This window comes from Empidonax traillii, unplaced genomic scaffold, assembly GCF_003031625.1.
Source record: "Empidonax traillii isolate 1590-97213 ecotype Southwest subspecies unplaced genomic scaffold, ASM303162v1 scaffold145:size929809, whole genome shotgun sequence".
In the NCBI taxonomy this organism is placed as follows: domain Eukaryota; kingdom Metazoa; phylum Chordata; class Aves; order Passeriformes; family Tyrannidae; genus Empidonax; species Empidonax traillii.
Genome location: NW_020955338.1, coordinates 167,978 through 182,794, shown reverse-complemented (window position 1 = coordinate 182,794; position 14,817 = coordinate 167,978). Strand labels below are relative to the sequence as shown.

Sequence of the window (14,817 nt, the reverse complement as noted above, 5' to 3'; positions counted from 1 at the left end):
CCTGGAAATGAACTGATATGGGACACACTGGAGAAAGGAAACCACTTACATAGCAAGAAGCATGTATTTAATTAAATGCTTTGCAAAGATACATGAATAAAGCTGTGTGCATGACTTTCTTTAGGGATAGCCCCAGCTGTTTATTTTTTTTTTAAAGGAACAAACAAACAAAAAAAAAAAAAAAAAAAAAAAAAAAAAAAAAAAAAAAAAAAAAAAAAAAAAAAAAGGAAAAAAAAAAGGAGGGGGAGAGCACAGTTGCAATAAAGAAACAAAAAAAACTAAGTAAGTTTGTACCCACATACTTTACAAAATAAAGCATGTCAGAGGTACAAAACATTCTATATGCTGAATGACCAACAAATAAATGCACTGTAACATTGTTCTCTCAAACACCATAAGCCTAACAACTAAGCTCTGAAAATGACACTGACAGTAGGTATATTTATTTCATCAGCCTTCTATAGTCATTTAGCACCATCACTTTTTTGCTGCTGTTTTTTTGCCCTGCCTATCTCCTTTCTTGAAATAACAACAGAAGCATAGCACCTTTTAACATCTAAAATAAAAACAGGAGTATTAATTGCATCCCAACTTCCAGAGATGAGGTAGCTCATGCTAAGAAATGATGGAACTGTCCTGCCTTGACAACTCAAGGCCAGTAAGACAAATAACTGGTGATGCATGTCTGGATGTCAGCTAAAATCAATGAATTTCTAAACTTTCTTTATTAGCAATTGGCCTGCTATACATGTGAATGGTCTGCAATCTACAGAAACTGGCACCATATATAAGACATCTCTATAATTTGATATATAATGGCTTCTTAGATGGGCAAGTATTGGAAAATCAACAAGTATTTGGTTTCAGATGTATTTTTAAGATTAAGGATAATTTAATGAAATTACACAGATACATTGTGAGAAGGGAAGTCTAGCCTTAAAATTTAATGTATGGGACACCCCTACTGAAAACTCGAATTTACCCCACTAGTGTTTTTACTTCATAAATTAATCATGGCTGTGGATCACTCTTCTGAGCAGGACTTACATAGGAAAGTGCAGGAAAAACAATACCAAATTAAGATGATCTTGTCTGAAGGTTTTCTTCTACAAAAGACACAGATTTCTGTGAATGTCTATTTTACTGGCAACCACAGGAAGACAAAATGGAATAGAGGGAGTAGATATGATTGAAATATAGCCAAAGGTTCACAGAAGTGCTCTACTTTTCTGTTATTCAGTACATATTAAAGCAAAAGAAATAATCCTTACAGCTTTACATAGTCCCACATAAAAACTAACTATTTTGAGTACCTGTAGATTTCGAAATCATTTGAAACAAAACTGACAAAAAAGCTTCATAAAGATTCATATTACTTTTAAAAGGTTGTCATTGATCCTCTTAAAACTGTACTGTTGCACTATAAAGTTGGTTCCAATGGCTTAGAACAGAACGTTTGTAAGTAAAATAAATATTCAAAAGGAGGCTGGGCATTTCGAAAGAGCTGTATATACAGTGCTGATCCAACATCAGCCATTACTTCAAGAGTCTCAGGATTAACTTCAATCAGTCTAAGTTCACGTGTTTAATTGCTGCTGTTGCTTGGGTAGGTGTGGTGATTTCCCCCCATCCTCTCACACAAAGCAAACTGGCCCGATTTCGATCCCAAATTCCTGGTCGGTGCTGCCAATGTCCACGGGTGCAATATCTATGATGGGTAAACGCGCCACGTTCTGCGTTCTGTACTCAAAAACAGTCTTGCCAACATTCCCATTACGTTTCTAGAAGGAAAAAAAAAAAATTAGGTCAGAGGTCTTGTCAAAACCAGCCCAAATTCCAGCGGTGAGTCAGTTGTGTGATTGCTCAGAAGGATCTCAGTGTGACTTTGCTGTGACACTCTGGGCAACACCACCTGCACTGCACCTTAGTTATTTTGTAATGTTTAGACCTTGCTCTCTTGCTGTTACAGTAATGAACAGACCACCTGTCAGATTGACACAACAGCACTGGTTTTATTTTTTTGCTGTGAAAGTCTCCTCTGTGTGTTAATATGCACCTGCACACATCATCGTGGTCTGCACTAGTTTGAAGGACAGAGAGCCCTTAATTCATTTCAGGTGCAAAACTAAATTTAGAAATATTTGCCAGTGTCTTTTCACTTGGCTGAGACTGCTACTGAACATGAAAAAATCTACTACTTGCTGGTTTCTACTCCCACTAACAATTTTTTGGGGTGAACATTTCCTGTTCAACTCACTGGAATACTCAATGAGTACTGTGTACTCCAGTGATTATTCCAGCTCACTGGAGGTTCCTCCACTGCACTGCTGCAATAATCTCATCCATCTGGCAGACAAGTATTTGTGGTTATATCACCAGTTTGTGTAATTCTACACAGAGGTAAGCAAATACTGGGAAATGCAAAATGGTAGGATTACATATCTCAGTATGTTCACTAAGTAGTACTTTGTAAATAATCTCTAAATGAATGGAGACTACTACTACATAAAGCTAGAACTGTAGTAAAATACTATTTGATAGTAAAAAAGTATTTGATCAGTTACTTCTGCAATTCATGATACAGTTTGGCAGCATTTTACTTCCTTCTATGGATTTTTTTCTAATGCAAGAAAGAACTGAAAAAGGACAAAAGTCCTATTTCTCCATAGCAAATGACAGACACCACCCCCTCCCAAACTTACAGAACAGCTGTCATGCAGAACAGTGTATCTGAATCGGCTGTTTCCCTCTGCTTTGATCTCCAGGTCATTGGCCCCTTTCAGAATCACAGCTTTCTTCAGGTTCTTCGTCTGGTCATCCATGTAGCCCACACTGTTTTTGCAAAGGTAGGTGATATTCTGGGAAGCTTCCTTCGAGAGGAGGCGCAGGAATGTCATCTGAGTGACAGCTGTATCCCCATACACAAACTGTGAAGATGAAGAGATAGATCCACTTACATCACATTAAAATTCATTAAGAGTTCATGAATTTTCTAAGATTTGTCATTATCGTAACCCCTTTCAGATATAACTAGAGGAGCCCTACTACATGAAATCTAAGACTGGCTTCTTTTGTAGTTTGCTGGCACGTGAGGACAAAGAAATGCAGGCCTTCTGTAAAGGATAATTTTGAAGAATTTTGGCTGCAAAGCTCGGCAATTTAACCACCCAAAGGCAGTTGGGCCTCCACAGAAATGCCAAGTTTTGGAATGAATTCTACCTCATTTCTTAAAGGGATTCTTCCATATGAAAGTGCATTAGAGCAACCTTGAAGCAGATAAGAAATGTCAAGCACAGAAGACCCTTTTACCTTTTACATTGCAACTTTAGCAACCTATTTTGCATTTAGAAGCACCAAAAACAACCAGAGTTTGGCTATATAAAAGTAACCATATATTTGCATAGGGTTTTATCAACTAATCAATTTGCAGAGAGGTTTGACAAATGTTTTACAAAGTGCCCCTGTTTCTATAAAAACAAACAATTTTTCTATCAATAACAAAAATTTTAAAATTCCTGAGATTCTTTTTCCCTGTCTGTGCAGGTTTCATTTTATTCATGTTTTATGAATCATTGCAGCATTCAAGGATGACTAAAAGTTTATACATTCCAGTGAAAAAGCAGAAGAAAAGAGAAACTCCTATTGATTGACACTGTCATAATTTATAAAATATAGTATATCTATTGAGTACTCTCAGACACATTTCTTATTTAGAATCCATAAGGAGTGCATCTGACTTTTATACAGTTACCAAATCTGACAGTATTTAAAAAAATTAATTTTTTTTTAAATAAGTATTCCTCAAGATCATTTATTCCATCAAAGAGTATCTGACTTACAAAACCCCTCTGTGTGGCTCTGTAGGCAGCTAAACATCAATTCTGATATCTTGAGTCATGGTAAGATCTCATGAATTTAATAATAAGTGAGAGCATCTCAAAAAAACAATCAATGCACATCTTAATATCATATCTTTCTTAACTGTTGAAGTTCTGAACTGTTTTCAGGAATTCATTTGATACCAGCATTTTTTTTTTAAAACACTCCAAATACTTAAATAACTCCCTATGAAATAACGCTTGAAGATATTCTCTGTGTTTTGGATGAACTAGGAAAAAAATGGCAAAAGCTGGGTAATTGATTTTATACTTTGCATAGGATAAACTTCTGTTATTTCTTGGGATCATTAAACCTAATTTTAGAAGTTATCACAGAGGGAAAACCAAACAGAAATGTGAGTGGAGATTTTTCTGCCTGCAGATTGATGCATTCAGCAAGGATCAATCTGACATATGCATCATACCTGCTTCAAAAACAAACCTATGAAGTAAGTTTTATTATAGCAGTAAAGAGTTTTCTGAAAGGAAAAACTTGATTAAAACAGCAGAGATCTGGATCATATATTAGGGTAAAAGTACACTTCTTTTTGAGGACAAGCTAGGGATTTAGTCAAATAGTTTGCCAGAGAAGCTGATGATTTTGGGATCAAGAGAAATAAATCTATTACAGCAGTGGTCCACTTACAGGTAATCCTGACTTAGATGCACTTGCAATTGCTTTTCCCAGCTATTTCCTGTCTTTACTGTATGGTAATAACAACCAATTGAATATAAATCTGTTGATCAACACTTATAATATTCTCACTGTAGCAGAATCCACTCAGAGTGGCAGCTGAAGTTCTAAACCAGGAGAAACTAAGGTTCACAGAAGCCAACTCTAACATTAACTATATTTATTTACCTGTGATCCCCTGTTCATATCAAGGCCGTACCAAACAGGCTTTAAGTCAGACGACCTGCTGGCCCACCACGTTTTGCGGGGCACAGTAGATGGGTTGGCTGAAATACAGGTCTCTCCAGTTTCCATGTTGCAGTAGACTTTTATAGCGTCTTCAACACACCCTTGGTTAGGATCAATCCAATATTCACCTACAAAGAATATAAAATGTGCCTCTAGTATATTATAAGGATTCTTGCAATAACTGTGAAGACATAAGCAAAATATGTTGCAACAGTGCAAAATAAGGATATGTTTCATGAATCAATCTAAAGTGTGTTTTGATGTGTGCTTCAGATGTACACTATAACGTTGCTTCAAGAAACAAGCTTGTTTCTGATCAGTATTTCTAATATTTAAAACTGGAGAATTCACACTTGAAAGCTGTCTATGGTTAAGGTTGTTTAAATTCATTGCAAAGCTTCTGATGCCTCCAAGTATATAAGGAACACACAGTGGCCAGAAGACATCTTTCTCCACACATGAGAAACTGGTGATAGCCTCTCCTAAATATCGATGTTGGAAGCAAAGTTTCAGGAAGTGAGGCAAGAGATGGCAAGGCCTGCCACAAATTATCTCTGCCTTCCAGTCTATTCTGATTTATCCACCGATAATCCATGTAAATTAGAGAAAACTCTAAGCAACATTTTAGTGCATTACCACCTATGAAGTGCCAGTGTGGAGCAGCAGCAGAGAATTCTGGATGGAAAGCACTTGCAGGTCATCAGCCCACACTTTGAGCTAATAGCAATTAAGCAAAAATTCCCAGCTGGCATCCCAAGTTATCTCTGTCACCATTTGAGTGCTACTGCACTTATTTTAAAATACATCTGAATAAATACTGAACAACTAAGTATGGGGTACATCAGACTATATACTTCACTGGCAAGAAGAAATAACTTTTTGAGAGATGTTTTCAAGCTCCTGCTGTGAATGTCAATTTAAACCATCAAAATCTGTATTAGACATGTTTTTTCCAATGCCCAGGTGTACACTGGAAGCAAGGCAGCATCACACCGCCCACACAGGCTGGTGTGTTTACACTCACCGCTCCTCTTGGAGGGGTGGCACAGCTTCAGGTCATCACAAGTCCGTGCTGGGTGTTTCTTTGAGCCGTCCGGGCTGCGCATGGTCTCAATCTGGCTGCTCAGTGACTTCAGTGTGGCATGGACTCCTGGGTCTGTTTTGTTATGGTCATCTGGGGCCGCTTCATCTTCTGTGAACTCCGGCAGAGGATCTGCCATAGCGTCATCATAGTGTCCCATGATGTCACCAAGGGCAGCGGTGAGATGGCCTGGTGGTCCTGGAGGGCCAGGTGGACCAGGCTCACCTGGTGGACCCTAAGGTTCAAAACAAAAAGGCAGTAGAGGCACAGTAGAGTAAAAACTATACAAAATGGCAGCTGTGACTTAAATATTGTCAAAACCATAAAAAGACTTTTTGTCAAACTACAGGGAAGCAACCACCTGTCTGTGACCACTGCACCTGACTATAATTCGGACTGTGACTGGGGACTTGAGATAAGACTCTTGTCAAATCATCAGAAGTCTGAGAAGTAAACAAGGCTCAGGGAAAAAGAATGTATCTGTGTTAAGAAGCAGCCCCGTATGGGCTCGAGGGGTGGTGGAGGAGAAGGGTTTGGGTGTGTGATGGTGAAATCTCTCCACATGAAACTGAAGCAATAACCCCCCCCTCCTTTTCCTATTTCTTTCTATCTCTCTTTCTCTGTCTCAAATTTACAGTTAAATAAACCCCATACTATTGACTTTGGCATCTGGTCTCATTTGTACCTTAATTCGGGTAGAGGCATTTATAATAGTTTTAATAACCAGATCACATCACCAGCAAAGTCAGCCACTAAAAATCCCCAAACCTTCAGGGTCAGTCACCCTAATGCACAGGGAACAATTCAGATATAAACAATTCACCTTTGCAGGAACAGGGGTAAGAGATTAGAACCACATATAAGGCATTCTCTCTGCTTCACGTCCTCTCTGATTGTCTTGGTGCCTTGCTCCACTTTTTCTTACTCCTGATTTTAGATTTGACAGCTGGAAAAAGTCACCAAGGAATGGCCTCCTCACTCCTTTTATTTATTTTTTTTTAAGCCATCTGTCCCTTCTTGTTCAAATCTCTGCCTAATAACTTTATTTCTTAAATTCCTAACAGCTGTGAGTGATTTTTAGAGCAATCTAAAAATCCTGCTTCCCCTGAGATGCCTCAGGCCCATTTTCAATTAGTAAAATTTGACACTATAAACATCTTTACACATATGCAGCACGGTGCTGAGCTTTCTGGCCAGGGAACCCAGGCTTTCTGTGAGACAGAACCTACATCATCCATGCTTGGAAGAGCAGGTGTTTTCCTGACTAAGTTTTCCCAAATGAAAGGTTGTGAGGTCCTTCTGTCAACTTGAATTGTGACGTGGGGAGGTAACTGAATCTTGACACAGAAGGTACCTATTAATAAGCATATCTCCACCTACAAGCTCTGCCAGCTCTTTGGCAGCATAAAGGCTGTACCATACCTTCATTTGAAGTTTGGTGCTCTGGTGCATCAGATAGTGGATCAGAACTGGCATTTCCTTGGAGAGTAATTACTTCAGAATTCACAACTAGTGCTCCAAATGCTTACTACAGAGCACACACCCAAACCAGCACATACTGTGTCTGGCAAAGGAAGTCTTAACTTTTATTTCTTGCTTTTTGGTTCCAGTTCATAGCTGTGTAAAATCCACTGAGAAAGCAAAACTAAAAGTATTGGTATGTGATATTTCTTTTACTGTCTCATGATACATATGAAGTATCTGGAGACATATTATATTCTCATGCTCTGCCATAGACTCTTCATTCAGGTCTTGGTGTCTTGACAGAAGTGGAAATACAAATAATTGGCAGAAATTCAAATGAAATAATGTGAATAATGAATAGGATGATAAACATCATAAGCACAAGAAATATGTTCTATCAGAAAGACAGCAGAAACTGCCTTTTTTTTGTCTTACTCATTATTTTGTTCCATCTCTTCCACTTCTTCCCGAAAATAAGTAACACCAATTTTTTAATTCTTCACATCATCATCCAGATCACTCTTTTCTCAAATCCCTCAGATTTTCTAACTTTTCTTTCTTGGACTAGCTTTACTACCATTCTATGAAAGCGCGCTGCAAATAAGTAAATGTGGAATATGCCTGGGGCATTTAGCAAAGGTTTAGGACTTCTTCCAAAATGGTCAAACTAGTTTTCACTAGTTGTAAATCAGCTGGTGTCTATAAAACTCAGACCAGGCTGAAGGTCAGCTGGTCTTAGAGTTGGGAGTGTTTATTTGGACTGAAGGCACAATGGAGTGTGGGGCTGGCTGTGCTAATTCAGTGCCACCCTTGTGGCACTACCAGCTTTGAACTAATGCTGGTTGCACAACTGGCTCATGCTTAGGACTGAGGTTTAAGGACCCAACAGGCCAAATGGCCACATTAAACCACAGATCCAGCAGGATCCAACGACCTAACTGCAGAATTAGCCCCAGGCTGGCCTAAGGAGAGCATAGGTGCATGAGACTGGGATCATCACAGGTGCGGAAGATGAAAATGAGTAAGAAATGAGCCCTTCCAATACACAATAAGTCTAGAGAAATTAACACATTTATTATTTGCCTCGAGCTTGTGGATGTTTGAGAAAGTGATGTGATGGACTGTTGAAAAAAGCTCATTATTCAAAAGTAACCTTTTCTCCCCATATTCCCACCAATTTACCTCAGGTCCGGCTTCTCCCACAGTCCCTCTAACACCAGGAGGTCCTATTGGCCCAAGTGGACCAGGGCTTCCATCTTTGCCAGAAGGACCAACTGGACCTGGAGGACCCTAGAAAATACAGGAAAAAAAAGAGAAGAAGCACATTTTAGCATTCAATAACAAAGTTATACAAAACAGCCCTTTATAAGCAATACCTTGTCAGGAAGCAATCCAATTATTTTTGTCCATTACCAAAATTTTAAAAATCACTGGTTTTCTTCTATAAAAGTAAGAAGACAGTTTCAATGCTCCTCTTCTCTAGTGAATCACCTCAGACAACATAACTTGGATCAGGTGTATATTTTTTCCTTAACCATTCAAGTGGGATCAATTCCAAATGCCAAAATACATACAGGCTCAGAGACATACTGTCCTTTGGGGACATCCAGGGGAGTCATCTTGCTCCTTTGCTTTTGGGTGAATGACATATATGGGGGTATGAAAGGCAGAGCAGCAATTAGCAGAGCTGCTACTTATTTGGCTTTGCAGCAGCTGCAGCAAAAGCATCTGCAAAAAGAGTCTGTTGTTATCCTGATCTTTTTATCCAGGTATAAACTACATTTATGTCAAAGTTTTACTGTATTAAAAAAGGTAATCACCACATGATACTAAAGTCAATAAAAGCCATTGAAATAACAGTGAAGCAGAAATAGAAGTCTGATCATGGAAAAAAAAAAATTAATCAAGCACAAAAAAGCTTAAACATCGTACTCACCCGAGGACCAAAGGGGCCTGGAATGCCAGGACTGCCTTGTTCACCAATAGGACCCTAAATAGAAGTAATTATCATTTCACTGTGACATTTGAAGCATATTCCTTTAGTTTTAAAGGACTAGTGTGTGATATACAAGATTTGGGATGAGTAGGATTAAAATATACAGGAACAATGGCTAGTACCTTTTCCTTAATACCTTAGTAAATTAATAGAATTTACTGGTGCTTGGCTTTATATTAAGTTGCTTCTGCAGAAAAGCCTTGATTTCATGGCATTTAGAATCAGAGTGGCTTACAAGAGACCCATTGACAGCACTAATGTGAAGTGAAACTATGATTTGGGAGTTGGGGTTTTTTATTGATGCTGTTCCTGCATGTTGAAACTTTCAGCTTTTTCACAGTATCAGTGAACAAATGTTAAAAAAAAAAAAAGAAAAAGAAAAGTAAGTTTTCTACAGCATTTCCACTCAATTGACGATGAAATCACTAAGTTCTGGCAAATATTGGCAACAATCCGTATGGGATTTTGCATTTGATTCCTTGACTGTAAGGAGTTTCAAACACAGGCAAAAAAGCACTTCATACTTATCTGTAACTACCAGCTTTTGTTACCACCTCATGCTGACAAGTCACAGACTGTCACTGAACGGCCTTGCAGATGGAACAAGAATAGGAGAACACATCTCTTGCAACACCCAGGTTTACCTCACCATGCAATGGTATTGTAAAGCTGCATGAAAAATATTAGCAAGTATGGACAGCCAGGCCACCCATGAACATCTTGGGAGGAAAAAAAAAACAACTAATTTGCTTTGTTTTCTTTTGTTAAATAACTATGTTCCTGATACATTCTTTAACTACCAAGAAAATAAAAATATAGTAAAAAAAGAATGACTTACAGGAGGACCAGGAAGACCTTGAAGCCCAGTGAAACCCCTGTGTCCTTTCTGACCTCTATCACCTCGATCTCCATTGTCACCTTTGTCACCACGAGGTCCTTGGGGACCCTGTAAATATCAGTGATGAATTGTAAAACTCAGAACTGGAAAAAAAAAAACCAACCTCAAAAACCCCTCATTTGCTTTTGGACACTGTACTCAGACCTCTTCCCTTCTAAAACCAAAAAGAAGGTGATGCTGGGTCAGCTCCAAGAATCTTAATGTTTTAGCAAAGAATAAGTAAAAATAAATACTGGAAATTTATGCTTAAATATAGCTGTAATAAATTTAATCTACTTAGCTACAGAATACAGGGGGAAAAAAAAACACAATCAATTTGTTGAAAATTTAAAAAATTCTCCAGATATGGTAAATGATTTTGTTGATGAGATTGAAATATTATGGATCTCTCACAGACTCATAATGATAGGAAATATTTTCAGTATGAAATCCCCATGTTGCATCTTTATTTCTCACAGCTTCTTTCACCTTCACCATGATTAGAGTACAACTGAAGTTACATTCCTGAACTACAGACAACTTCAGCACAAATATCGTGCTTCCATTACTGTCACAATTTAATTTTCATTAGTTTTGACAGTTTCAAACTTCTCATACTAATTCAAGAATCAGTGGAAAATACAGCTTCTGCTTTCAATTCTATATTCCTCAGCCCAAATTAAATGCTAAATTTCTCAATGCCAGATTCCAAATATTTTATCAATGACATCATTACCACTAACTACTCAATAAACTTTTCCTGTCTCATAAATGACATCTGCTTAGGGACGGGACAACATTGTTTTGAATTTCCCAAGTTTGCTGTTAATTTTCTGTTCCAAGCTTGGATTGTAAAAGAGTTATGTAACATAAAAAAGATGACTTTTGTTAGCTTTCCATTTGGACTGAAGTTAGAAACTCATGAGTTGAATTAAGGCAGTTTAATGGGAACAGGTGATTTTGCTGTATTTCTGCTATTTTTACCTAAAAACCTGCCTTTGTGTTCAGCATTCATTTCTTTACCCCTTATTTAAACACAGATTCTAGCCATTTGCTAACTCAGGCCCTGCCATTATCCAGGCAGCAACACAGTCCAAATAAAGAGGCTTCCAAAGCTTTTGTTAATTCTCTGTGGAAATGACTGGAATATCTAAATGGATTTGTGCAGCTTTGCAGCTCAGAAGACTACCTGCACCCACTGGCAGTCAGAACACTGCAAGCTGAAGCCCTGTTCAGCATTCTAATCTGGGTTGAGTTTCTCATACCCTTTGCAGTAAAAGGTACCTCAGACAAAACCAAACCACAGCAACCAGGGACAACTTACAGGCAAACCTCTTTTTCCCGCACGACCTGGGGGACCCATCGGACCTCGAGAACCCTGCAAAGGTGGCACAGAGAAAGCATGTGAAGCAGTGGCCAAAAAACACACAGGAGAGCTTTTTGATAAACAATAGAAGTATCTCCAAAAAAAAGTCTCACTTACAGTTTCACCTCTTTGACCTGCATCTCCAGGAGGACCGACGGGGCCTGGAGTTCCTGGACCCCCTGGAGAACCCGGTAAGCCTGCAGGGCCAGGTTCGCCACGGTCACCCTGCAAAACAGAATTGCAACATTATTTATCTAAAGGGGACTGGTCTAGACCAGCAGCACTGCTAACCTATTTTTGAGAAATTGCAATCTACAGAGATATTCCTGCTGCAAGAGCTCAAGTCTGAGTTCATGGTGGCAGGTGTTCTTAGACACTTAGCCAGGTATCCTCAGCTTTGAGAGGTACTGCTTATTCAAGAGCTGTGAGGAAGTGTCAGAACAAGTTCTCCATCCAGGTTAACTGAATGAGGAAAAAAAATCTACATTAAGTCAGTAATAAAACAGAGAAGTTACTTAAGAAAACAACATATTCTTACACGTTCTCCAACAGCTCCATCTCGTCCAGGAGTACCATCATTACCAGCAGGTCCCTGGAGTTATGGAATAAAAATAGAGCTATCAATTAACTCTGTAGCCTGGCATTTCTAAAAGAAGTTAAAGAACAACTTTCTGATTCAAGGAGAATAAACTCTAGTCCTTTTTTTGCATGCTGCAAGGCTCTAATACTTACTTCTGGACCAGCTTCACCTACAGGCCCAGTGGCACCTGACTGGCCGATGGGTCCTGGGGGACCTTTATCACCAGGTGGCCCAGTGGGACCTTGTTTTCCTGGTGTACCCTAAGAAAAGATGAGAAATATCAAAAAATTTAATCACAAAACAGAGAAGGCACAAAAAACCTGCTGCCTGCAAAACTCCTCATTAATCCAGTCTGAAGTACCATCTACATTTGTAAATTCAAAAAGCTGATAATTCTAGAAAAAATTCTCATAGATTTTAATAAATATTTAATATACTGGATATTTTTGAGAAGTTTATTTGTGTTAGTTACTTTTGAATAGGCTTTTACTGACTAGGAGCTGCAATAGAAGTTAGTCCATCGAGTAGCAACTCTCTTAAGCACACACTCCCTTGATAAATCAATACATCCAATGTCATTATCTAAAACAGGTAAGGTCTTTTAGATTCCAGAAAAATAAAATGAAGTTTGAAATAAATTACTTTTGGGGGTTTTTTCTCTGTCTTAACACCAGCAAATCTTCTTAGCCTGGAATGATTTCTGGCCAATGTCAGCCATAAATTGACTTTACGGGTCCAGTTGTAATGGCAGATCCTCCATACCAATCCTTTTCCTGACAGTCTATTTAATGACTTGAATTCCTGGCTTTCCAATAAATATCTCTAAATCCTACATTTAGCAAAGAGAGCACAAATGGCAATTTAAAGGCTCTAGTTCACAATTTATGAAATAGCAATTACAGAGTATCTGCTCACATTCAGTTGACCTTTGGGCACCTAAATGAAGAGTCTGTTGTTTTTTTCAAGGCTCCAGTTTTGAGACAAATAGGAACATTTTAGCCAGAAGTCTTAGTGCTATTACCCACTTATTCTTAATTCAGGTTCAGACCTTCCATTATGACAGAAACAAACCTTGCACCTCATGCATTTGCATAAGATTGATTAATTTTCTATTCTCTCTATATTTGCTCCTGCAGTTGGAGTTTTCCAGCTTTCTCCTTGTGCTATGGGGCACTACACTCAGAATCCTACAAAGAGCTGGTGACACACTGCCTTGGTCATTTACTTACTGCAGGACCTGGAAGCCCTGGCATGCCTCTTTCCCCTCGCTGTCCTGGCATGCCAACAATCCCCCTTTGACCAGTGGTTCCCGCTGGACCAGGGGGGCCATCTGGGCCCTGAAATCCAGAAAGGAGGAAAACACATCACTATCGTGCCAGCAGAAATAAACAACAAGGAGACCAAGCCCAGGGCTGGCCCAGGGAGAATTAGGAACACCCAGAGGACGTACCGGCTGCCCATCATCCCCTGGGTCACCCTTGTCTCCAGGACCACCAGGAGGCCCGGTCGGTCCTCGGTCTCCTATGCGGCCGTGAGAACCGGGATCACCACGAAGACCTGGGGGACCTTCTTTTCCTGGCTCACCGATAGGCCCAGCAGGCCCTGGGGCTCCCTGAGAAGATTAAAACACCTCATTACATTGGATCCTTTTCTGATCAGGACAATAAAGTTCTAAGGACCGTGTTTTAATTGACTATAAATGTGCATACTCCGAGAAAGGCTGAAAATGTGAATGAGCTAAAAGCTAACACCGTCTCTTTTATGATTAAATAAATATCAAACTATGTTCTGCCTGTGCCTCCTCAATTTTCCATTCCAAACTCCCTCCCTTAAAGGACACTTTTTTTGGTTGTTTTTCTCTTTTTTCCTTTCTTTTCACCTCAGGTGTACAACCATTGCTAGAAAACTCACTCTTGCCCATTCTTTCCACTATCATCAAGCTAAAGTCCATGCCCAAACTTTTCATTCACATGCTGCAGATTACTGTTTTAACAGACCTTTGTTCATTCCTTAAATACTTTTAAAAAACCTCACAGGTATACTAAATTTTCCATAAACTTCACCTTTTGAGAAACTCACAATGACTGCAGGTTATTTTGCTCATTAAAACATCAAAAGGCATATGAAGCATGACACAGGTTCTCTATGGAATTGAATCCTCAACTTGTTGATCCACAGTTAACTTTTTGTTTTAATTGTGGTTTAAAAAATGCTGTGATTGTAGTTTTGTTTTATTTTGAATTTATTTTTATGGATCTTATGAGTAACTAACTCCACCAATGAGATAGCTCAGCAGAGGCCCCTTTCTTTACCCTAACTTCAGTCACCACTGAGAAGACAAAAAAAGTAAAAAACAGAGGTAGATATAGGTTGGGTTTTTTGTTCCTGTAAGCAATTAAGTCATCAGAGCACTTTCAACAGCTCAAAGTCTACTTAACACAATGAAAAGCCTTCAGTCTTCAGGTTCTTAACAACCAGTTTATACAACACAACTATTAGGAATGTAACAACTGACTTACAGTAGGTCCTGGAGGCCCAACTCTTCCAGCAGATCCTGGGAATCCAGTAGCACCCTAATAAAAAAAAAAAAAAAAAAAAAAAAAAAAAAAAAAAAAAAAAAAAAAAAAAAAAAAAAAAAAAAAAAAAAACAAAA

The 14,817-nt window shown here is 38.7% G+C and overlaps 1 protein-coding gene across 1 annotated transcript in view; it reads right to left on the bottom strand.

The window, feature by feature from the left end:
* Positions 1-216: 216 nt before the first annotated feature.
* COL5A2 (collagen type V alpha 2 chain) overlaps positions 217-14,817 on the bottom strand; it is a 99,574-nt gene continuing 84,973 nt past the window's right edge. Inside the window, exons 41-54 of the mRNA XM_027884439.1 lie at positions 14,684-14,737; positions 13,615-13,776; positions 13,394-13,501; positions 12,317-12,424; positions 12,123-12,176; positions 11,702-11,809; positions 11,543-11,596; positions 10,180-10,287; positions 9,282-9,335; positions 8,528-8,635; positions 5,825-6,116; positions 4,741-4,928; positions 2,703-2,927; positions 217-1,781 (exon numbers count right to left, since the gene is read on the bottom strand). Of these exons, the coding sequence (XP_027740240.1) occupies positions 1,635-1,781; positions 2,703-2,927; positions 4,741-4,928; positions 5,825-6,116; positions 8,528-8,635; positions 9,282-9,335; positions 10,180-10,287; positions 11,543-11,596; positions 11,702-11,809; positions 12,123-12,176; positions 12,317-12,424; positions 13,394-13,501; positions 13,615-13,776; positions 14,684-14,737 (1,770 nt within the window). The 3' untranslated portion in view covers positions 217-1,634. The remainder of the gene's footprint in view (positions 1,782-2,702; positions 2,928-4,740; positions 4,929-5,824; positions 6,117-8,527; positions 8,636-9,281; positions 9,336-10,179; positions 10,288-11,542; positions 11,597-11,701; positions 11,810-12,122; positions 12,177-12,316; positions 12,425-13,393; positions 13,502-13,614; positions 13,777-14,683; positions 14,738-14,817) is intronic.